This window comes from Vanellus vanellus, assembly GCF_965231255.1.
Source record: "Vanellus vanellus genome assembly, chromosome: 4".
Classification (NCBI taxonomy): domain Eukaryota; kingdom Metazoa; phylum Chordata; class Aves; order Charadriiformes; family Charadriidae; genus Vanellus; species Vanellus vanellus.
In genome coordinates this window covers 73133691-73157490 of record NC_138909.1, presented here as the reverse complement: position 1 = coordinate 73157490, position 23800 = coordinate 73133691, and the positions used below count along the sequence as shown (strand labels likewise).

Here is a 23800-nt window from a genome sequence, read left to right as displayed (position 1 = left end):
TACTTGAGTGTCCAGGTCAGGAGAGCTCCACTACCTAGAACTGCAAATATTTTTACTGGCTCCTGTGACCATCGTGCTTGCCCATTAGTAAGACAGAGTCAGCTTGGCTAATTGTAGCTAAAAGGAGAAAAATTAATTTCTGTCTTGATGCTGTCCATAAATTTATTTAAGAATCTTAATATTCTAAATAATTTCTTCCCTCTTCTTTTTAAAGGGCACCAATGCCTCTGCTCTGGAGAAAGACATTGGCCCAGAGCAGTTTCCAATCAATGAACACTACTTTGGATTGGTCAATGTAAGTACCATTTGCAGTATGAAAACCATATACAGAACTGTGGATTTGATGTTGCTTGAACTTTGGTTTCTTCTTTTTTTTTTTTTTCTCCACCAATCCTTCTCTAAAGTAGGATTGTCTTTTTTTTTTTTATTTTTTACGTGCTGCTCACGTTCCAATTTTAGGCAAAGTGGGTTGCAAAGCTGTATCAGATGTTTGAAGATAGCTTCATACACCCCCAGATAAAACAGTTTACTGTTCTACAAATGTTTCAAGGAATTAGAATTTGGACTTCAATAAAGTTGAAAGTCTATTTTTGCTATGAAATGTGAGGGAGGAAGTGATGGATGTATGGACAAGCTTAGGTACAGCAGTCTGCACTGGGGACTCTCTTAAGAGGAGCTTTTTTATCTGACTAAGGAGAGAATTGATCGAGAAGGGTGTTTAATCGCTTGTTTATTCCCGTATAAATAAAAGAGATATAGTAATTCTTTCCATTCAAAACATCAGTCATTCTGCTACTGAGTGCACAGCAAGAGTGTATTAATATATGGAAACAAGCTTAACAAGATCCACTACAATAAATATATCTCTTGCAAGTGGAAACTTTTACTTTGTATCCTAGTTAATTTAGAACACCATAGGTTTTTTTTTTTTTTCTGTGAGGTGTCAGGGGTGGGTGTGGAAATATATTCCTACAGCAGCTGCATGGCAAAATGGCTGGTATGTGACAGGGGCACAGAAGCCAGAAGTTGAATGAAGCAACTAGTTTTATTGTGATGCACAGGGATTAAGATTGTTTTTAATTTTATATGGCAGTTTGGGAACACCTGCTACTGTAACTCCGTGCTGCAGGCATTGTATTTTTGCCGGCCGTTTCGGGAAAATGTATTATCATACAAGGCCCAACAGAAAAAGAAGGAAAATCTCTTGACTTGCCTGGCAGATCTTTTCCACAGTATTGCTACTCAGAAGAAGAAAGTTGGAGTTATTCCACCAAAGAAGTTCATATCAAGGTTACGAAAAGAGAACGGTAAGTATAAAACTGGAATCCTCTTAGACATTCATACATTGATCAGGAAAGTATAAATAAATATTGGGCAATGTGGTCATATTAATTAGATGTTCAGGTTAGACTTGTAAACTGCTTTTAGTACTTTTGGGGGTTTAGATATTAATATTTTAGTATCTGTGTACATAATATTATGCCTGAAATAACCATACCAGGTTTCATAATTTCCCAGAAGTGCATGAATAAATGATGTGTTCACAGGATGATGGGACAGACTACACTGCACAGTGAGCTAGGGCTGGGATTAGGGTGACGCTTTGCTGCAATTTTTTAATTATCTTTTTGTGGAGTATGGAAAAGAGAAACATTGAGGGCGGTTGGCAGTATGGAAACTGTGTGACCTAGGAGTGCTACAGGCACCACTAGTCCAAAACACCCTGCAGGACAGGTAACTGTATGTATGTGGGGGTGTTCACTGGACTGAAGTCCAGTCATGTCAACTGCTGCTCTTATTCTTAGAAGTGGTGGGCACAGTCTTACTTTGTGAAGCATCAGTCCCTTTTTGAGCGCTAGGTTGGCAACATCGTATGCCTAATCCTGTAGTAGTTCTGTCTAAGGGATATGAGGAACATCTTGAAATAAGGAAGCCTGCCACACAGCTCAATTTTGGCCTGGATTCATATCAGCGTGGGTGGTATGCTTAGAAACAGGGGAGCTTTGAATGAAGAGACAAAGTACGAGTGAAACACCTGGAAGAAATTGTTTCCTGGTGACAGCATATAAATGGGCAGACTGTTCATTTCAAAGCAGGCGTTTAAAAGTGTGACAAAGTTAGCTCTGAGTCATCTAGTGATAAATGCCCCCACACTGTTGGGGATCAGTTTTACGGACTGGATCTTGTGTTTTCAGCTTTTTTAAATTAGGGCCAGATTCAGTGTGTATTAACCTGTTTATGTGTCCAGGCTACATACTGCAAAGCTGAAAGATCTGTGCAATATTTTCTGAGGAGATCCGTATGAGCTTTTTCAGGAGCAGGAGGATAAAAATACACATTTCTTGGGAATGTAGATTCTTTTGTCTTCAACATGGTGGGCAAATTAAGACTTCACTGGAGAAGTCTGTACTAAATTACCACTGAGATATTCTCCCCTCTTGCTGCAAGCATTTCTTATTGAAGAGGACAAGTCTCTGCTCATCAGACTTGTGTGTGAAAAATGAGCTTTGTTAGATGGTGTTATTATTACTATTTGTGGTGGGTTAACCTTGGCTGGCTGCCAGGTGCCCACCAAGCCTTTCTCTCACTCCTTTCCTCAGCAGGACAGGGGGAGAAAATAAGGTGAAAAAACCTTGTGCGTTGAGATAAAGGCAGTTTAATTAAAAAAAAAAAAAAATAAAGGCCACATGCAGAAGTGAAGCAAAACCAAAGGAGATTTATTCTCTGCCTCCCATCAGTAGGTGATTTCCAGCCACTCCCTGGGAAGCAGGGCCTTGGTATGCATAGGAGTTGCTTTGGAAGGCAAATGTCTTAATAACGAATATCCCCCTCCGGCAATCCTCCTGTCCCTTAGCTTTTATTGCTAAACACAAGTCACATGGCATGGAATATCCCTTTAGTCAGTTTGGGTCAGCTGTCCCAGCTGTGTCACCTCCCAACCTCTTATCCAGCCCCAGCCTACCAGCCTTTGGTGGGGGGCATGTTGGTGACACAGCCCTGATGTGTGAGCGCTGCTCAGCAATAGCCAAAACATTGGTGCATTATCAACACCGTTATAGCCACACGTACAAAGCACAGCACTCTGTGGGCTGCTATGAGGACAAGTATCTCCATCCAGTGTCCAGTTTCCCCAGCCTTGTGTCTTGCTGTCCAAACTCTGTGAGGGACTTGGAATATACAGGTGGGAGTCAGTGCTGCATCTAGCCTAAGGAATTCATTTAGAATGAGTCACGCTCTTGTTTTCTTCACTGACTGTAGTGGGAGCCTACACAATCAGCTCCGAAAAACAGCGTAACCTTTCAGACAGCTAACATTAGGTGAGGTGAAGACTTTCCCCAAAGTAGTTTCCCTGAAGCCAGCGTGACTGCAAAACTGCTCTTCTTTGGCATGACTCTAAACACTTTGATAAACGAGGGCCAGTACGTGTATTTGGAAAGAAATAATGAATTTAGTTTGCTTTCTTGAAGGAAAGGATATACTCAGCTTTAGAAATCTTGACTCTCTTCTTCACAGATCTCTTTGATAACTACATGCAGCAGGATGCACATGAGTTTTTAAATTACCTGCTCAACACCATCGCAGATATTCTTCAGGAGGAGAAGAAACAGGAAAAACAAAATGGGAAACTGAAAAATGGCAACATGAATGAAGCTGAAGAGAACAATAAGCAAGAACTCACCTGGGTGCATGAGATTTTTCAGGGAACACTGACTAACGAAACTAGATGTTTGAACTGTGAAACCGTAAGCATTGGGATAGATTTTTTGTTGTTATTGCCCATTAATAGATAGATACATTTTATATATATAAATATATGAATCTTTTCAGACATCTGAGAATTGTGGATATTCCTGTAGACTTTACTTCTTGAAGTGAGTATATTCTTTTCTAAAAATTTATTTTTCTAAGCATTACTCGGCTTATAACTATGCCAAGTCTTGCTGTCCTAATAAATATCACTACAGTTAAAATCCTTGCTAGTTAATCAATACCCTTCCTTATTACTGTAATTTTAGGAGAAGATATTCACATCATTATTCTATGAATAAGTGAAATGTTAGGATGAATTTGTGTTAATTCAATCCTAAGAATGTAACTGGCATACAGAGCGTTTGTTATTAACAAACCATATGTTTTGTTTTATCTCCCTAATACTTTCTAGACGGTGCTGTCAGTTTGAAGTTTTTTATGTTTGAAGTATAAGTAAAAGTTCGTTTTAGTTAGGAAACCTGATTGCAATTCTCCTATCGATTTCTGTGGTTTTCAACCACATGCTCCTACTTCAAGGGAAACGAAATAATTTTTTTTTTTTAAAAGTATGTTTCTGAGAGAATGCCATGTGAAAGAGCAACACAGATAGGGAAAAAAATCTGTTTTGGTGAGAACAGTGACACTGGCTTTCCAAAAAGGTTGAAATTAACCTCACCTAACCTTTGCTTTGTAAAAGGTAGGTGTCAAGGATGAACTAGTTTCCTCAGCTCCTTCTGTAGATGATGGAGATTGCAAAGGAGCTCCTACAGGAAGATCTCTCCATCTGTCTCTAGGCTGTTCCATGAAACAGGAAGTTTTTAGCAGCATCAGGTATTCTGTTCCATACAGCTTGTCCTGGCTCCATGGTGTTACTGAGTTGTTGCAATTGTTGGTGCAGCAATGCTGTGAACTGGGCCAGCACACTGGTCTGGCCTAAGAATAATGTGGTTTTAACTCAGACCAGTCCTGCTACCACGGACTTCCTGTAAAGAAAATGCAGCTCTAAGTTATCTGCATTAAGATGGGAAAAGGTCCCCAGAGAAGGTATCTTCAGTCAGCAAGCTGAGGTTAAATATCTAACTTTAGACAGCTGAAGTTGGGTGAGATAAACCCTACCCAGGTTCTACCAAATTTGTAAAAGAACATAGTCTGATATTTCTAATCATAAAGAATAGCTCTGTACTCCAAGAAAATATGATTTCTCCAGGGATTTGGCTCGGGGGCTGGGGAGGGGTGAGAGGGAAGTGATACAGTGATAGTCAACATGAAAAAAGGGCTTGGCCTAGTTTGGAATAAGCTTATATAAGTAAATGCATGAGAGAGAGATTGAAAATTAATTCTTTAATGTATTTCGATTAAAAAAACCCAAGTAATAACAGGAAGTTAAAATAAGTGAAAGGGTAAAATAATTTTTTAACTGACAAGCTTCCTTAAACGGTTGTGGCCTGATTCTAAATTTATATCCAGTGTTTGCTCAGACAAACTGTACTGAAGTCAGTATGTGTCCTTGGGTAACAGCAAAAGTGCACAATACCCTATTTGTAATTCAAAGTGACCAAGCTTTATGGAAAAAATAGCACTAGGTATTGCTGCTGTAGGAAGACTTGTCTGTAGCTTCCTGTGAATGCAGAAATACTGTTCGCTACTCAGGATACTTTTCTGGTTTGTTTTTCTTGTGTTATTTTATCTTGACATTTTTGGGAGATAGTAAAATGAATTAAAAGATGTTCCTTTGTTAAAATATTCATATGCAGTGCATGAAGAATCATTCAGATTCCAACAGTTCTTACTCTCATTTACAAAGAGTGCAGTTTGAATCTGGTTTTCCAGCTACCTTTAGTTTTGGGCTGTATTATTCTAGCTCCAACTAGCTCATCTTCTGCTTTCAGTAAATATTTTATGTACTGAAATCAATAACAAAATTCCAAGCTTCTTTGTGGTATTCAGATGAAACACTATACTTGCCAAAGACTTTTCCAAGTATTTAACCTCTTTCTTGATATGCAGCATGTCTGACAGAACTCTAGTTCCAGCCATAGAGACACAATGTTCTCTGAAGCTTTGTTACTCTATCTTTTGAATTCTAGCTGTATGTTTATACTGCAGTTGATTGCTGCCAGTTTTGTGGTTTCCTGTCCCCTGTGGGTCGAATTATGTCTTAGGGAGGATTTTTGTTTGAAGAACTGTTGTTCATTTTAATTGGGTGCGTGTTATGCCTCTGAGCATCTTTGATAATATCAAAATTCATCCAGCTAAAGGTGTTCCTCTGGACTGATACAGGCTGCATTCACCGTATTTATAGGATCCCTGACTTAACGTAAAGATGAGCTGAAAGTAGTACATAACATTCACACCCACAGCATTGCAAAAATCTGAGCACGAGGGATTTGTATCAGAACAATGGGTTCAAGCCCTCACTGAAGTTCTTGATTTGAACTTCACTACCTTATCATCTGATTTAGTTATTCTAAGAAAATTCAGTCATAGGAGGCAAAATATGGAGTGTTCATGCGGCATTTTATAAACAGAATTGGTTGTTATGAATATGACTACATTCTGCAGGTTTTTTGACTCAGTTGAAGCATTACAACAATCATCCGTTTGGATGACTTTTTTTTTACATTACTTAGTCTTGAAGATTAAACACTCCAAGTGAAAAATCATTTTCAAAGCAAAAAACATCAAGATCTGTCATTCTGAAAATGTTTGAGGTTATTTTTTTTTTAAATAAAAACTCTTTATTAGAATTTTTCTCCTCTTCTTCCATCTAAAGAAAATTGGCAAAATTGAACTTATTTTGCAAATCATTATCACTTTGCCAATTTTACCTTTGATCTTTTAAATTTTTAATCAAAATTATTGACCAGGAACAATATTCTGTGGGGAAATGCAACCATGTCAACCAGAAATATATAGGCAGCTTTTTGAATGCTCACTGGAGAGAAAATATAACATGGTTAAGTATGACATTTTTTGACACATGTTTATTTGGAAAATATCTTCATTGCTTCAGTAATAGTGGAAATAATTATGTAGGGCATAAACTGTGATTATATAGTGTAATGTATTATACAGAGGGTTAATAAAATTCCAGGAAAACAAGAAACTAGCTGTGTTGCATAACGAAAACTTATGTAATGAGCCAGTCACAGCTAACATAGGGGATGGTGGTCCCCCTTTAGTGAAGAGAAGACTGTGATCGCTGGCCCGTGGTTGGTGGGCCTGAATAAGTGGAACAGATGGAAATTAAATTATATGAAAACCAGATTGGTAGATATACTAATAAATATAGTCACACTGAACTAGAAAAAAAATTAAAGCCATTGAAATTCATTATTTTTGTGTCATTTATTTCTGCAGAAATTGCTCTATCTTTGGCATTTGCACATAGATATAAAATGTATCTAGATGTATGGCATTTTAGTAAGTCTGTTTTACATGTATATTTTTTGCAACAGGTTAGTAGCAAAGATGAAGATTTTCTTGACCTTTCTGTTGATGTGGAGCAGAACACATCAATTACACACTGTCTAAGGTAAATTAATACCTCTCTTGGGCAGATAGTTCTGTCTGACTTTGCTACATTTTCCGAGTCTAGTAGGCATAGAAAAAAGAAGTAGAATAGCATTGGGTTTTGCACTTTTCCTAAGCAGAATAAAAAGACTGTAAACTGCATGTTTCCTCTAATGACAAAATAAACATTAATGTATTTTGGTTTACTCACTTTCTCTTTCAATGTATGTGTTTGAAAGAGAAAAAAAAATCATCTCTTGGGGAAAATAATTGATTGCCTTGTCATCTGGAAGAATTGCTGCAGAACAATAATTGGCTTCAAAGGGATTTAAGTGTGCTTATCTTTAAGCTTCTGCTCAAGTGCTTTGTTGATTAGGACTTACGTGCATATTAAAAGTTAAGTGTGTGCTTTGCAGAATGAGTGCTAGAGTCCCTAGAGGGCATAAAATTTCAGAAATCTACTTTTCTGCCATATAAGTTTCTTATTCTGTGTCTCATCCTAAAATTACAGGGAGAAGTATTTTATTGTAATTTTCAATTCTGCTCCTAGTACACTCTTACCTATTAAACAAATACTTTGGAGATCAAAATAATTTTCAGACTTGCATGGATGATTATTCTGAGAGATTAAAGGCATCCAGATTTTTTTCATTGACACAATAAACTGATACCTAGATTTAAGACAGTATACCGCTGCTCTAAGCTAAGGATTATCAATTGGACAAATTACTCTTTCAAGCTCCGAAATTGCTACTAAGTTTGAAATTGCATTTAACAGTTATTCTGGAATGCCTAGGAAGCATTGCCTGGCACCTCACTCCAGGCTGAGAGGTACAGAAAGAGAAATCATATGAGGTACTAACCATTTCCTGAGTCAGAAAGCAAGTGACTTTTCTGTGGATACCACAACTGTACTTAGTAGCTTCTGTTACATTTTAAAGTGCTACATCCAGTAAGTTGTTTTGCCTTCTCAACTTCTATTCGGTCCCCTGTTGGATATTGTAGCAGTCCTTAGCTCTCAGGTAGTCCACACTCCAGTAATTAGCCTCATTTTAAAAGGTGAGAAAACTGAAGAGCAGCTTTGGAAAGGAGTGCATTATTTTCTTTTTTCCCCATTTTTCTCTGTGTCTGTTCATGGTCACCAGTAATTGAATCAGTATTGGTACTAAAGGCTTTTGCTTTCACACTTTTAAGTTCTTCACTGTAGCCACTACTTTGAACTTGGTTTTGTCAGTGTTACTTACCTTTCACTATGGTGTTCAAAGTCAATTTGAAGTCACACTGACATGGCAGGAGGCTGAAATGTGGGTCTTCTGAGGTCCTTTCTAACCTGAGTTGTTATTTGTTTCTATGATCTAGTTACTGGAGACTGAGCACTGACGTTTTCTTGCAGCTTATTCTGGTGAACTTGTTAGAAACTGCTGCTGTACATAAGTTACCATCTGTCCTTCAGCTTTCTCCAATTTTTTATTTAGTTTCTTAGTTGTTAAGCTTCCTCAAAATGCTTTGATTGGAAAGGCCTTTTTAAGCAAAGATACAGAGTGCTTCAGTAAAAGTACCAATGGCATTTCTACTAATGAATAGCCAGTGGCTGTAGCTTATGATGTGATAGAACTGAATCTGCACTACTGCAGCCGCCAGGTGAATGGTGGAGTTGAAAGAAACCCCAAGAGTGTAGCCCCTATCTCCACCTCAGACAGGATGCTTGTCCAACCTGTTCCAAGAGATTTTTTATCGGTAGTAGCTCTATTGCTTATTCCAGTCCTTCCTGTTCTTACTACTAACAAGTTTTTTCCACTGTGTAACATGAATATTCCTTGTTTCAGTTCATGCCCATTTCTACTTGCCCTGTGTGCTCTGCACATTGGCCAGGGGTTGCTCCCCTTCCTCTTAGCAGCAGCCTTTTACATACAGGAAGAATGTCATCACTTTCTTTCTAAGTTGAACAGCCTAAGTTTCATTCAGCCTTTCTACAGGCTATCTTCTGTAGACCTCTGCTTGTGTTCATTACTCTTCGGCCTTCTCCAATTGAACATTTCTCTTCAATTCTTATCTTTCTTGAAGTACCATTGCCTAAAATTAGACGCAATATTCCAGCAGAGATCTACACAACCCTGAGGAAAATGGATGCTCTAGAAGTTTGTTTATACATTCCAGTATAGTATCTGCATTTACTCCAGCAGAATGGTATGCGTTTTGAAGTCCACCCATTGTTCCTTTTGGAAATAAAGGGAAGCAAAATCCCAGTTTTTCTTTTTCTTGGGGTGGGAGGTGAGGGTTGCTCTTTACATATTAAACAGGAAAAGAGTCATCACTTATCATCTATTCTGATTGTCTTGTACGCTAACAGCATGTCTACTTCTGTTTAGAAAACATATATCCAGTTAGAATATGGATTTCCTCTCATCGCTCTATGGTATTATGCATTATTAAACACAGTGTAAGTGCTTTTATGGTTTTGGAAACTTTGCTTTTTCCTTTTTATTTTTTATAACAATTCTTTTGCTGTGTTTTTACAGCTTTTAAGTGTTACTGCATTGAAGAGGTAAATTAAAGAAAAACTTTGCAAGATGACATTTAAGTAGAATTAATAATTTTGCCACTACAGATGAATGTTCTTTGTAGTAATTTCTGTAGCTTTTCAGATTGAAAAGGTCCTTGTGTACATAAGAGGTCCAAAGAATACAAACCTCTGGGCAGTCTAACTCCACAGGGTAGAAAATCAGGCCTGAAGCAATAGAGGTCTAATAACAAATATAGTACATATCCATTATTTTTATTTCCACTAGAAGTTGCAAAGTTTACCCGTCCATTTGATCCTGACTTTTAAGTAGTCTGCCTGTGCTTTTTTATTCCACTAATAATTATTTCATCACTTAAACCAGAAAATTTGTATTGTTTATGCATATAAACTGTTGCTGTCGGGCTGGCCAGACTTCCCTCCCATGTCCCCAGTGGCTCACCTACTACAGGTGTCTTCTTAAATATGATCCAGATCCGTCAACAGCTCTGCCTGCTGTCTTCAGCTTCACTGGGCTCCATCCCCACGACTATTTCCAGTCGTCTTCTTCCTTAGCATCACGTCAGGGTCACCATTTGTGGCGATTGAAAGACACGGACTCTGATATGCAGGATTGAAATCGAAATCAGCTTTATTAAGCAAGCGTGCTCTTTATATACTTTTCTACCAATGCCAGTAATTTTCTACTTTACTTATTTACACCATCACATACTCTAAAAGATCACATTCCCACCGAAAAGGGATCTCCCACTCTTCCCTGTGAGCAGCACCTCCTTAACTAGGGAGTAGCTTCACACAACTTCATCGTCTGCCAGAACAGTGCTGGCAGCTGCTTATTCCTCCCTATTAGTTCTACCACACTTCACCCTTCTTTTGCCTCGTTCCCCACAATAAACAATATAAAACATCTTTCACACTATAGCATAGAGGTTGTAGAGAGATGGAGTGTGGAAACACATGAGGTCGATGACAAATTAGTATATCTTGAGTGGGTGTGTTTAAAAAAAATCCTTTCTCCTGTACAAATACCATATAAACAGAATGTAGATTGGCCTATTAATGGAACAGGAAAGAGTAAGAAATGTCTTGAAACTAGCTGTGCACAAACAGAGAAAAGTTCCTCAAGGCTATAGTTCTTGTACATGCAGATTTTGTTTGAACTCTAGAAAATTATCTGTTGTTTTTAACTGTTCAACATCTATTAGCAGTGCCATGCTGAAAATTCTCAACTGATGAAACAGCTACTGAAGCTGCAGTTGTAAAAGGCAGCAAAAGAATCTAATTCTCACCTGCCTACCTCCCTTCCCCCAAGGAAAGAGTTATTGCTTACAAATATGCCACCAGGCTTGTTCCTGGTAAAGAAAAAAGAATATGTGCTAAATAGCTGAACTAGTAGTGCCTCTAAATTCCACGAATGTGCCTCACCTTTGGTAGAATAGGGTAACAGCCTGTCAGGTGGACGTAGAAGACAAAGGAACAAAAAGCCAAATGCTAAAGGACATGTAAGGGAATGTCCCTCAGCTTATCAAGTATTTGCATATTTCTCCAGCTTTCACAGATATAATTCCCATAGCAGTCAACTTATCATTTAAAATGTTAGACATTATTGTTTTTAGGATAATTAATACATTTTTAAAGGAATTCAGAAACACTTTGATTTTAATTATTTTCATGGGAGGCTTGGCATAGAACAAACATCTGTCAAATTTCTACCATCCGCATATGTTTCTTTATGTTAGAAAAATATTATTTCCATTGCTCCACTTTGAGGTGGGAAGGAAACTAATAAATTCCACAAGTTAGTTTGGTTGGGTTCTTTTAAGTTGAGACTTCAGGCTTTGAAAATAAACATCAGATTCTTTCCTTAACAGGAGACCTAAAACTTACACAAGGACATTTTACTGAATCTTGCAGCATTATATTTCCCTCACATATAACCCATCTCTAATCTTTTCTAATGTTTCATCTCTTCATTTATGATTCCCTGAAAGGTTACCATGTCTTTCAGAGGAATTGGCTGAATTCAGTTAATTTTGTCTTTAAATTCAAATATGACATCATATATTCCAGATCAATGTTTACCACTGAGGCAAATCCTTTCCAATGATCATGCTTTATTTTAATTTTAGATTATAGAACCGTAGGATCATAGAATCATTTTGGTTGGAAGAGACCTTTAAGATAATCAAGTCCAACCATTAACCTAACACTGCCAAGTTACCACTAAACCATGTCCCACAGCACTACACCTACACGTCTTTTAAATACCTCCAGGGATGACAACCCCACCATTTCCCTGGGTTGCAATGTTTGACAACCCTTTCAGTGAAAAAATCACTTGTTCCTTGGGAGAAGAGACCAACCCCCACTTTGCTACGACCTCTTTTCAGGTAGAGACCGATGAGTTCTCCCCTCAGCCTCCTTTGCTCCAGGCTAAACAACCCCAGTTCCCTCAGTTGCTCCTTGTAAGACTTGTCCTCCAGACCCCTCACCAGTTTCATTGCCCTTCTCTGAAAGTGGAAGATAAAAAATTCTACGTATGATCAAAGATTTCTTGCAACTTATCTTTTGCATTTTGTCCTAAATTTCAGCACTTTCTGATCAAATTTTTTAAAGAGAAAAAAACTAGGAAAAGCATTCTCAGTTAGTATTATTCAATCATATGAAGTGTCTCTTTGTCATGCTCTGTCATCCTCAAAGAATTAAAAATTTGAAGATGGAAAATCCTCTCCTTTTTCGAAGTTATGTAAATAACTTCTAATACCTATGCCCTGGCAGTCTATATCGTCTTCAGCTCTCCCGTCTACCCTTGTGGTGATGATGCCAAGAAGAAATAATAGTCCTCCCGTTGCCTTTGTAAGATGATTCTCGTGCTGCCTGCCGTGAGAGCAGGCTGAACTTGCAGACAGTGTGGCTTCAACCTCCGTGTGTGAACTGCATTAGTAGAATGGAGTTTATTTGGTCTGAACGGGTCTGAACTTGCCTGGAGTTCAGAATTCTATTAGGCACAATGTAGGTGCAATTAACAGGACAGTTCTGTACTTCAGATATATCTATTTAAGGCCCAAAGTCACAAGAAAACCTTTGCACTTAAACTGGAAGATAGATGCTGTAAATGTCTGCATTTACAGTTCTCGGAACACCTGCTCAGCTGCAATGTAACACTAGAGGTGACAAAAAATTACTTTTTTTTTTTAGAGTTAAGTTTTTTTAGGTGCCTGAAATTCTGCTCCAAATCATACACCGTGACTTCCGACAAATCTTTTCTATGAAACACTATCAAACCAGCCTTCCTCTGCCTTTCACTTCAAAAGATCAGTCCAGAAACATTTCCAAGTATATGTACTTGATCAGAATTTACAAAATCTTCTATACTAGCTGACACTTTCCTTTTTAGACAACAAGAAGGTATAATCAAATAACTGCTGTATGACAGCTCAAGAGTTAAAGGTTAGAGGGTGCAGAAAACTGAGTTCAATTTATTTCTTCTGTGTAAGAGGATTCAAACCTACCTTACAGAAGAACACCATAAAATGTGAACTATCTGGGAATGACAGAAGTGCACTTGAAGGTGTTCCTTTCTGCAAATAATTTGAAAAGGGACTGGATGGAATGAGCAACTACACCCAAGTCTACACAGCCCCTTGACATGTAAGAGACCAGAATATAAGTTCCATTTTGAGATACCTGATCCTCCACCTGTATCGTATGGAGGTCCTCACCTCCTAATACAGGGTTGTCATAGCAACCAGATACCCTAAGTCCCTTTGCAAACCCCATACAGTTGCTTTAGATGTTTTAGAAAACTGGACTCAGTTGAAACACTATTTCATCGTGTGTGTCTTTTTAGGGTTCCAGTTCATCAGCCCAAGAGAGGCAAAATGTTAAGATCCTTTAAGAACTGATAATTGTATTTATTTACAGAGACTTCAGTAACACAGAGACATTATGTAGTGAACAGAAGTACTACTGTGAAACTTGCTGCAGTAAACAAGAGGCACAGAAGAGGTAAGCAAAGATCAAGCTATTTCATCACATTCCTCCCGGGCTTTGACAAACGTCCTTGATATTTGTTGTTTAGATAACTAGAAGACTTACACCCCCGCTGCATTCTCTGTGTGGGCCAGAGAACCTATAGAGAAATTCAAAGCTATTACGTGTGTCTTAATCTAGAAGCTACTGCTAGTTGACTACTGTTACTTTTTATAGTAACTTACTGTTACTGTTTGCTTTTATAATGAAGACATTTACTCATTAAGGAAAGACAAAATGGCTTTGAACTGGTCATGTCTTTATCATGTGCACTCTAATGCTTTCACAGGATGAGAGTAAAAAAACTGCCAATGATTCTTGCCTTACACCTCAAGAGATTCAAGTATATGGAGCAATTGCACAGGTATACTAAGCTGTCTTATCGTGTAGTATTTCCTCTGGAGTTACGTCTCTTCAACACATCTGGCGATGCTGTCAACTTAGATCGGATGTATGACTTGGTAGCTGTTGTTGTTCACTGTGGAAGGTAAGCTACCTTCATGTATATCTCAAACTATTGCCAGATGTTTGCCAAGCCCAGAGACATGACTGACAAAATGTGGGGAGAGTGGGAGGGAGGACATAAACCCCGCTGCTGCACCAACTTGCCTGTGTCTTGGCCTGAACCTTTTAGCCACCCTCCCTCTCAGGCCTCCAAAAGTCACAAGATTGGTTTAAATGAATGGAGCTGTCTCTTTCCTCATCACCCTGCTTAGAGAGCTTGGGAGCCAGGGCACTGTGAGGGCCAGATGCTGCTAGCATTTAGGCCTTTCAACATGTCAAGGCAATGAAAATGACAGCTTTAATAAAGCTTCTCACGTATGTCATTATGAAACAAACAGAAAAATCCCTGGTTCTTTAGGAATATGACTTGTTCTCTCTCTTCTCAAAGACTGCATGTAACTAAATATTCACAGTTGATACCACACAATTTGCCCCCTTAAATTTAGTTCATACTGTTTTTAAAATATTTGCAATAATTGATGCCTGCCATGAGCAAACTGTTAAGTGTTCTATAGGTTAATTTGCAAATGGACATGGTACAGATGAAAACAAGACGTTCAGCTTTCAGTTGATGAAGTTTTTACAAGTCAGTAAAAAGGTGAAAGGAGTAACTGTCTACTGTACCACCAGGGGTGTGTTTAGTATATTCTTCATAACATTTAGTTATAATTCAGTCTGCTAGCATATAGAAATGTGACTTAACAAAATAGACTCAATAGTAGCTTCTAATATTTTGGCATTTGTGCTTTTGTTTTGCTTTCTAGTGGACCGAATCGGGGACACTATATTACTATTGTGAAAAGTCATGGATTTTGGCTTTTGTTTGATGATGACATTGTAGAGGTCAGTATGCACATGACATTGTAGAGATCACGATCACAACTTTTGTGTTTATGTTTTCTTCTCTATTTGGGGTTAAAATTCTGATCCAGATCTGGGTATAGACTACTAGTCTGCAAAGCCACAGTTTGGTTGTAATGTGACATTTAGCTCAACTCTGTTAGGAAGTAAGATTGCAAAAAAAATTATTAATCCTGTACTTCTTACTCTGTCAGTGTCAGAGAGGGGTGTTCTATTTCAGAGCATCATCAAACCGTTTTAATATCATACTTCAAGGGTTTAATTTGGAATGTTTTCTACGTCTAATAAAATAAATTTAATTCATTAAAACCTAAAATATCCAGGAACCATGCTGCAATCCTTGGCGATAGCACTTGGCAAAATCAGACTGGGTAAAGCTAGCATCGCTGTAGAATTTTAATTTTTGAAAGATTGGAAAGTTACAAGAAAGTCTGGATTCTCTAGTCGATCTGAGCTTGTCTGAATGTAAATTAGAGTAGGGTCTGGCCCACAGCTATTACAGATTCTGTCTAAGCATTCTGCAGTTCATTCTCAAGCAAACCCTTTATGTCATTGAGGCACCTTGGCAAAACTGAGGTCTGGAATCTGATTTCCCAGGAGTAAATCCGCTGCAGGAAAGTAAGCACTGGGACATTGGATGGACCATGTCTTGAAGAGGGTTTCTAGAAATTTCAGAAAAATGGGATCACATGGCCACATATAGGTGTTTTAACTTTGTTCACTACTGCATTCCAAGGAGTCTCCCTGTTATTGGAAAAAGCCTAATTCAGTTAGGTTCACTGAGACAAAACATTCCTGTTGACTTCCATGAGTGAAACCAGTATGGTTTAGCCCCTGAACATTACCCTTTCACTGCTTAAATTGCAAACAGGATTTGTTAATTGCTATCCTGAAACAAATAACTGAATTTGTCTTTTGTGTTTATACAGTCATTTAACCCATGTTTGGTACTTCTTTTACCTATTTTAATTAAAAACTTTTATTTTTGTTTTGCAGAAAATAGATGCTCAAGCTATTGAAGAATTCTATGGTCTGACCTCTGATATATCAAAAAATTCAGAGTCTGGCTATATTTTATTCTATCAGTCAAGAGAGTGACTTGGCAAACTCTGACAATTGCGCACAACGATGCTGCACGCAAAAGAAGGTGATGGGCCCCGTTAGCTGACTTTTACACAGACCACGTCTTGAATGGTTGAACAACAATACACTGTCTCCTATTAAATGGTCTATGCGATATTGACTATAACCATTCATTTTTTTGACACATGGAACTTTACTTTGGGGAGGAGGGGTTTGTTGGTAGTTTTTAAGTCTGATTGAAGAGTTAATTGCAGTCAGATTTTAGTGGAATTTATATGAACTAACATTTACAGATAATAAGATTTGGATGTCAACTGTTAAACCCAATCCATCTAGAGTAGTTTTTTATATGGAAGTGTTCATTGCATTTAGGGCAAAATTGTTTAAAACTTTATAAATGGCTTTGGGGTGTGTTGATTTGCCAAGCATTCCTTTAAATACATCCTGATGTATACTTACCCATTTTAAGTGTAAGGAAAAAAATCTGTTTCATGATGACTGGAACTGTGGTTGTATAGGGGATTTTTTTACATGTTACTCTCTGCTGAAAAAAAAGAGATGTTCTTCCAAAATCATTTAACCTTTGGATAGTTAAAACTTTCAGTGCATAACCTCAGGCCTAAAATTCACATAGAGGGATTTAAATTACAGTGGAGCTAAGTAATTCTGTATGTCCAGATACTTTGTTTATCATGAGATAGTACAGATGAGGTGAGGTTTCAGAACTTACAGAGCACTGGAATAAAGGGAGTGAGATGACACATATGCACAGAGATCAATTACATTTATAAAGACTGAACTTATCATTCCGTTAAAACTATATCATAGGTTTACTTAATTGAGTTTGCAGAGATTGCAATGCTGCTCATGTATAACATATCCATCAGGACTGAAATTACACGGTCCATTTAAATAAGCGTTGTTCATACAATGCATAAGGCATGGCTTGATCCTGCAATTTTCGGAACATCTGTAGGTCGCATTTTCATTTCTCAAGATAAAGTCCATTTCCTAGCAACATCACCTAACACATAACAACCATTAATTTGCATGTTTACACACACTGTCATGTACATGTCATCTCTAACATTTTGGCCATGTTTGACAGCATTTGGGTCACCACAGAAACAGATAGGGCTCTGGAGTGTCTGATTTTAAAAACAGCAAAGGGCTTAGTGCAAAAGGCTTAGTTTGTGATTTTACTGGGTGAATTTGGCTGGCACTAGTCATGCACTGGCTAATAAAACTGCTGAGCTCACATACTGGAATTTGACAAAGAATGAATGTAGAAGAAAGTATCAGTAGGGTATGAGAAGGGATGGATAGCAGGTTGAGGCAGTGGTAACATGGTGTAACTACCTTGCTTGGTTTGACACTTTCACTCCATTATACAATTCTTGAACTTCGGTATGCAAATTCCTATGTCAATGAAGTCAAATGCAACAACTCTTGTTGTCTTCAGGGAGACTGACAGTTGGTTTTAATATTTACAAGGAAATATTCTCATCTCACAAAATTTATTTCTACCTGTTATATTTCATTCAGTCTTGTTAAGTATTTATTAGACAATATTGCTGTTGGTCCTTCTTTCCTTTAAGAAGCCTGCCTGCCACTTTATGGCCGACGCTCCATTTCAAGAAATGGCTTTTGAAGTGCAGCTAAATCTTGTATTTTAGTCTTCTGTAGGAAAGAGAATAACTTTTTTTTTTCATTGTAATCTACTGTGAAATGCTAAATAATGGTGAAAATCAAGCACTAGCTTCTACTGTAACATCAATTGAAGTTCAGTTGAATTTATCACTGTCCATTTTGTAAACTAAAGAAATGTAGCACTTTACACTGAATGAGAAGCAGAAGTGGACTTTTCATCTAACATTATTTGTGATTTATCCTGTCACTATACCAATACAAGAAAACAGACGTAGAATGTAACCTTAGAGTACTTAGGTGGAAAACAGGAGTGGTCTACAGAGGTCACTCACGTGAGTGAAGGCTGGTATGCAGGCTCAAGACAAGCATAATAGGGATGCAGCTGTAGTTCTTTTATTGATGTTAGAATGAAATGTTCCGTCTCTAACACAGAAGACAGACATCTTACAGGAGACTTGAACTCTCACTGAGGCCCAGGAGCTTTTCCACTGAAAAACTCAATCTGCAAATCACTTTTTAATGGATTTATTTATATGCTTTCAGAACTTCCATATAAAAGTATAATAATCACTTGCCTTTTAAAATGGGTAAGGTTTCTCATGAATGGAGGCACTTTCTAGGTCAGCACTAACCAATGCCGGTCCAAAGGTCTGTACTTCACAGGTTACTGCTGAACACCCTTAGGGCATTCTTCAGTTTTAAAACAAGCAACAAAAAAGATATTCTTACAGTATCCTTTGAGTGTTTAGGGATCATGTTTATATGAAAAGTAATTTTTCATAAAAATAATTTTTAAATCAGTTCAATTTTAGGAAATATTTTCCATATTTCAATTGACTTACCTGAAAAATTATTTTTTTAATGTTAATAATATAAATGAATATGTAAATGCTAAAGTAGAGGATAATAATCTTCGGTTTTCTCCAGTGGCAAGACAGCTCTAGGTTGTAAAACATACAGATCATTGCAGTACGCTATTGAGAGTAAAATTAATACAGCAAGCCTTTTCATAAAACATGGAAAACCATTTTAAATTCATGCTGGCCCGTGAAAAGGTCACAGCACCGGTATCACACCAGTCCAACACCAGCGGTCTGACAGGAACTCTGAAAATTTGTGGAACATTCACTTTAGGCTAACACCAGCTAAATGACGGAGCATTGTCTTTTGATAAAAAAAAAATAAAATTGCAGTCACAATTCTATAAATTATATCTAGTCTACAGTGTGCTGAATGTCTTGACTTCAGTCCAGCAGAAGCTGTCCATCACGGCTGTATGAACAGTGCCAGTCTGGGCAGCAGAACTTCTGTTCTCTGTCAAATTGAGGACGTTCGCACAGGCTTTGCAGGACTGGGATCCTCACAGGAACAATCATATGATGTAAAGTATTTTAGTTGATTGAATAAAACGTAATCCTTTTTCCCTTATGCTTACGTATAGATTTCCCATCCCTTATGAAAGAACGGAAAAATATCTGGGACAATAAAAGCTTTTCAGCCAGCAGCTAGAAAACAAAATTGTAGCACAGATGTCTAATAGTATTCTCTGCTTCCCTAAAATGACTATTTTTATGGTGTTGGGTTCTGAGCATATTAGGCCTAATGACGTCTGAAGTTTTCTGCTTCTTTCACATGCTGTTGCTGAAATGCATTGTCCATTTATAAATTTTATCACTATGTTCTTACTTAGAAAAAAAAAAGAACATTTTTGTCCTGTGCTGTTTTTCCACTGAACCCAATGAAGTACTGCAGTGCTGATGAATCAGTTATCTTAGAGGATGAGCTCAGACCTCAACTTTTATGTTTCATGGAACAGGCTGTCAGGATTTTATATAATTTCTATTTTTGGGACATGGCAGAGGGAGGCAGAAGAAGGGAGTAATGGAGAAACCATACTGGGAAAGCATAACACCTTGTCGAAATTAAGTCCCAAAATTACTCCTGTCGATTTTATTTTAATAACTTACAGTTACCTCACAGCAGTAGATTACATCTTAGAAGTCTTGTTCCTTTAGCAGTTGGAGGGAAGAAAATAAAGCAGTAGATGTTTCCTTTGCATTAGTTTTAATAAATATATTAAAGACCTAACTAAGCCGAAACTGAAATTTACATTACATAGTAGGTCTTAAAGTGCTACCACAACCTGTCTTTTATCTTCAGACATTACATTTCATTCATCCATCTGTTACAGCATCATGTACTTGGGACCTGAGCCGACAGCTTGCAGCTGCCAGTGATTTGATGCCTCTCAGCAGCAAACCCTTCTTAGTTTGTCTGTTTTTTGCTGCTTGTGGCTGACAAGTGTGAGCAGTATCTTACAGCTAAACGTGTACTAGATGTTTTAAGAAGTTTTGGCTGTGTACCTATTCTTTGCTAGTACCTTTTATCAGTGTTTGTTTTAATTTATTTCTCTGTTGGTCTGTTATTGTATTTGTATAATAACTTATGTAGTTAATATTATTAGTTTGCTGTTTTAATTTTTATGTACTTTGATTTTTTAAAATGTAATCAACCCAAGCACTTTAAGCAACAATGTCAATCTTGTGAAATTCCAATCGGCTTAACATTTTGCCTTTGTCTTTTTGCTTTTGCAGCTGTTTGCTTGTGATCCAATGTCTCTAGTTACAACCCAGTTTCCATTTTTAGACTTGTAGTCCTAGTTGGGTTGTAAATTCGGGAAGCCCAAATTTGTTCGTATTTGTTCATACATAACAAGGATGCAGTATTTACTCTGTGTGTGCTACACACAGCAGTGTGTACCTGACGAGTTGCACTCACAGTGCACATTTCACAGCCTTTTTTGCACTCTACCTGCTAACCCAGCTGAGAATGACTGTAATGCTTTAATCTGTGGCGCAGTTATCAATTACTATAATTTAGAAAAGCTCCATTTCTCACAGGAGAATTCTCTTTTACCAGACACAGTTAGCTGTCAATCAGCTGATGATACAGATATTGCTCTCTTTGCCATTTCATCTGTGCTCTGTACAGTCTCAAGTAAGAATAATCTTAAGAGCTGCGTATATTCTTGGCTCTCATGTGAGTGCTCGCAAGGAGAGCAATCTTTTTGCATCTTCTTTCTCTCCACGTGGGCTTATATAAATGGAAGAAATAATGAAGTAGGATAAGTCCTGGTGTAAAAAAAACACACCATCTATCAAAGACACTGGCCAGCATCTGTGGTGTCCATATCAGAAAGTCACTAACTTTCTGTGTTGTTAACGCAAGGGTTATTCTTAGGTTTTTAGACTTTGTATTCTCTTTGATCAATGAAAAGACCAGGCCTTTTTCCTGTTGCATCAATTCTGTTGCTGAGGTGTTTCTTCTCGACTTCACATGGCACTTAATAGTTAAATAGCCCTTGGGAAGCCTCAATAGACACCCCTTTAATTTCTTTCCAGTTAACCTGCATTACTTCAAAGAGATTGCTTGAACTTGTCCACAAGACTTATTCAGATTAACATGCTCCTTTTGCATACAAGGCCAAATAACACCTATCAGGAGGTATGTGCCCACCTGATGGGACCATCTGGGCTAAGCCCACACCTTTTTACACAGTAATGATTCTTTACACCCTAGGAGGTTTGTTTTCTGGCTTTGCCTGAATGATTTAATATGAAACTGCACATAACTCCCTTTATTCATGGTCTCAGAGTTGCTATAATTCTTTAATAATTCTGCTTCATTTGGTTATTGAGACTGGGACTATTGCACAGTGTAAAGTAAATTGTGTGCGCCATTCACAGTGGTCAATTTAACAGCCTAATGCTTCTGATGAAGACTGTTGCAGGTGGCAGCTTCGCTATAGTTAGGAATATTAAAGAGTAAGTGACTTTTCCGCGGTAGCATGGTAGGTTTGTAGGAGGAGCTGGACCAGCACGCAGCTTCCTAACCCTCAGCTTGTACCCAGCGGAAGTTGGTGCTCCACCCTCTAGATAATCCTAAACCTTCTCCTAGGGCTTCCAAAGTGGCAGGAGCAAACCCTTTGCAGTTCACCAAAACATCTTGCTTGCCACTGTAGATAATAATTAACAAATATTTGCAAGCCCTCTCTCCCCGCTCACCAAAACCTCATTAATAGGCATACATTCCTTAAAGAGGCTGAGCTTAAACATCAGCTTTATATTTGCCATGGTGTTCGTCTTTGCAAATGTCCTGAGGCAGAGAGTGTTCACATTCTAAATTGTTTCCTAGTCCTCTCTCAAGTCTCCTTCTAACAGCAAGAGCAAATTCAGGGCAGCCATGTTGCAGGTTCAAGTGCTTTTCCTGGAAACAATTTTCCAGCTTCAGGGGTTTTTGTTAAAGAAAACTTAACATAAGCTCCATAACCTATCAGTGGCTCTTTAGGAGTAAAGTCACCATGTGCTGTTTGAATGAGTGTAGGGTAGGAGGAAGAAGAAAGAGAAGAGGAAGAAATACAGAAAGGGTTGTTTCTTCAGAGGCTTTTGATATGTATATCTGTTTGTAAATATATAGTCCCTCTCTACCTTGTCAAAAAGATACAATCATAGTAAAACTACTTAAATATTTTGTGCTAGCTTTTTAAATGGAGTAAGAGGTAGTAAAACTATTAGGCAAACAATTGGGGACACATAAAAATACTGACTTTCTGGTAAAGCGTACAGTACACGGTGTATGTGTACAGTTGAGTATCTGCTCTTTTTAATCATGTACTTGTAATTAAACCCTGCACTACCTGCAGAACTGTAAGATAGATCTCATGTTGGTTATTAAGGTTGTAACATAAGAAAACAGTATTTTCTCCTGTTAACGTTTATATTTTACATAAAATAAACTCCCTAGCTGATATTGCTTCCATTCAACTTGCTTTGAATCCAGCTGGAGCCGGACTAAGGCTGACCATTGACGTTGGTTGTTACACAACATGCTTCTGCATGGCAGATATCTGTATTCTTACAGATGGCAAGACTGCTGATGCTCACTTTTTATTTCATTTAGTGGAGTCATCGCATTTTATATTACTTCAGAGAATACTTCACCACCTGGGCTAACTGCCTCTGAAGCGTCTTAAGGGAACATGAGTCGTCTTGGTGGAATATACCTACAATTGCGTGACTGAGCTGTACCTGATTAAAGCACATCACTGACCTTGCCAATGTTACTGAGAACAGCTAAAACTGAAGAGAATAAAAAGCAGCCAGAATTGAACTACATTTTGCATCAGGGAACAACGAGAATCCCAAGCCCTTTAGCCTGAGAGTTTACTTGTGACTACTGGAGTGGGAAAGGGTTTTGCTAATGAGGTCTAAAATTCTGTCAGAGAATTCAAAGGTTCCTGTAGTCTGCTCACTTTCCTGAAGTTATTCATTAGCAAACACAGTTTACTTTCTCAAAAGTGAGGTGAATAAAAGGCTGGAGTTTCTCGCTCTTGTCTAAATGGATTCTTATTATTTCTACAGAATCATTTAGAGAACCAAAATCAAACATAGCCGTCAAACTACATGTTAAATTTATAGCTATCATGCTCTAAGATTTATGGCACATCAGACTATCAAAGGACTAGGTTGAAAAACACTTCACATCTTACAGTATGGATTTCCTCTCAAATTGAAAATCTGGAAGCACCTTCAAATTTATTCCTAGGTTATTAGAACATAAGCTTTTAACTGCAGGATGGAGCCAGAAATCTAAAACACAGGAGATGACTGAAATAAACAAATCACAAATCCATCCTTTTAAAGAAATAAAATTTATAGTGTACATTTAAAAAAAGCAAGAAAAAGCTTCCAAGAGCAGGGAACATGACCACTGCTCCACTAGAATTGCTCTCACTTCAGAACTGCATTTTCCCAGAAGCTGTGTGATGTTTACCCATGCTTCTGTTCCGTATTTTTTGGTATGAGTTAGTTGATTAATCATTTTAGA

The 23800-nt window shown here is 37.8% G+C and overlaps 1 protein-coding gene across 3 annotated transcripts in view; it reads left to right on the top strand.

Annotated features, from left to right (window-relative positions):
* USP46 (ubiquitin specific peptidase 46) overlaps positions 1-16279 on the top strand; it is a gene marked incomplete at both ends in the record, with an annotated part of 28956 nt that extends 12677 nt beyond the window's left edge. For 2 of the 3 annotated variants that reach the window (XM_082482966.1, XM_082482965.1), the window contains 8 exons: positions 215-295; positions 1094-1307; positions 3514-3743; positions 7209-7285; positions 13709-13792; positions 14106-14303; positions 15085-15163; positions 16178-16279. In XM_082482966.1, coding sequence (XP_082339092.1) covers positions 215-295; positions 1094-1307; positions 3514-3743; positions 7209-7285; positions 13709-13792; positions 14106-14303; positions 15085-15163; positions 16178-16279 — 1065 coding nt within the window. The remainder of the gene's footprint in view (positions 1-214; positions 296-1093; positions 1308-3513; positions 3744-7208; positions 7286-13708; positions 13793-14105; positions 14304-15084; positions 15164-16177) is intronic. The other variant, XM_082482967.1, reaches the window with a different exon arrangement.
* Between the last annotated feature and the right edge of the window lie 7521 nt (positions 16280-23800).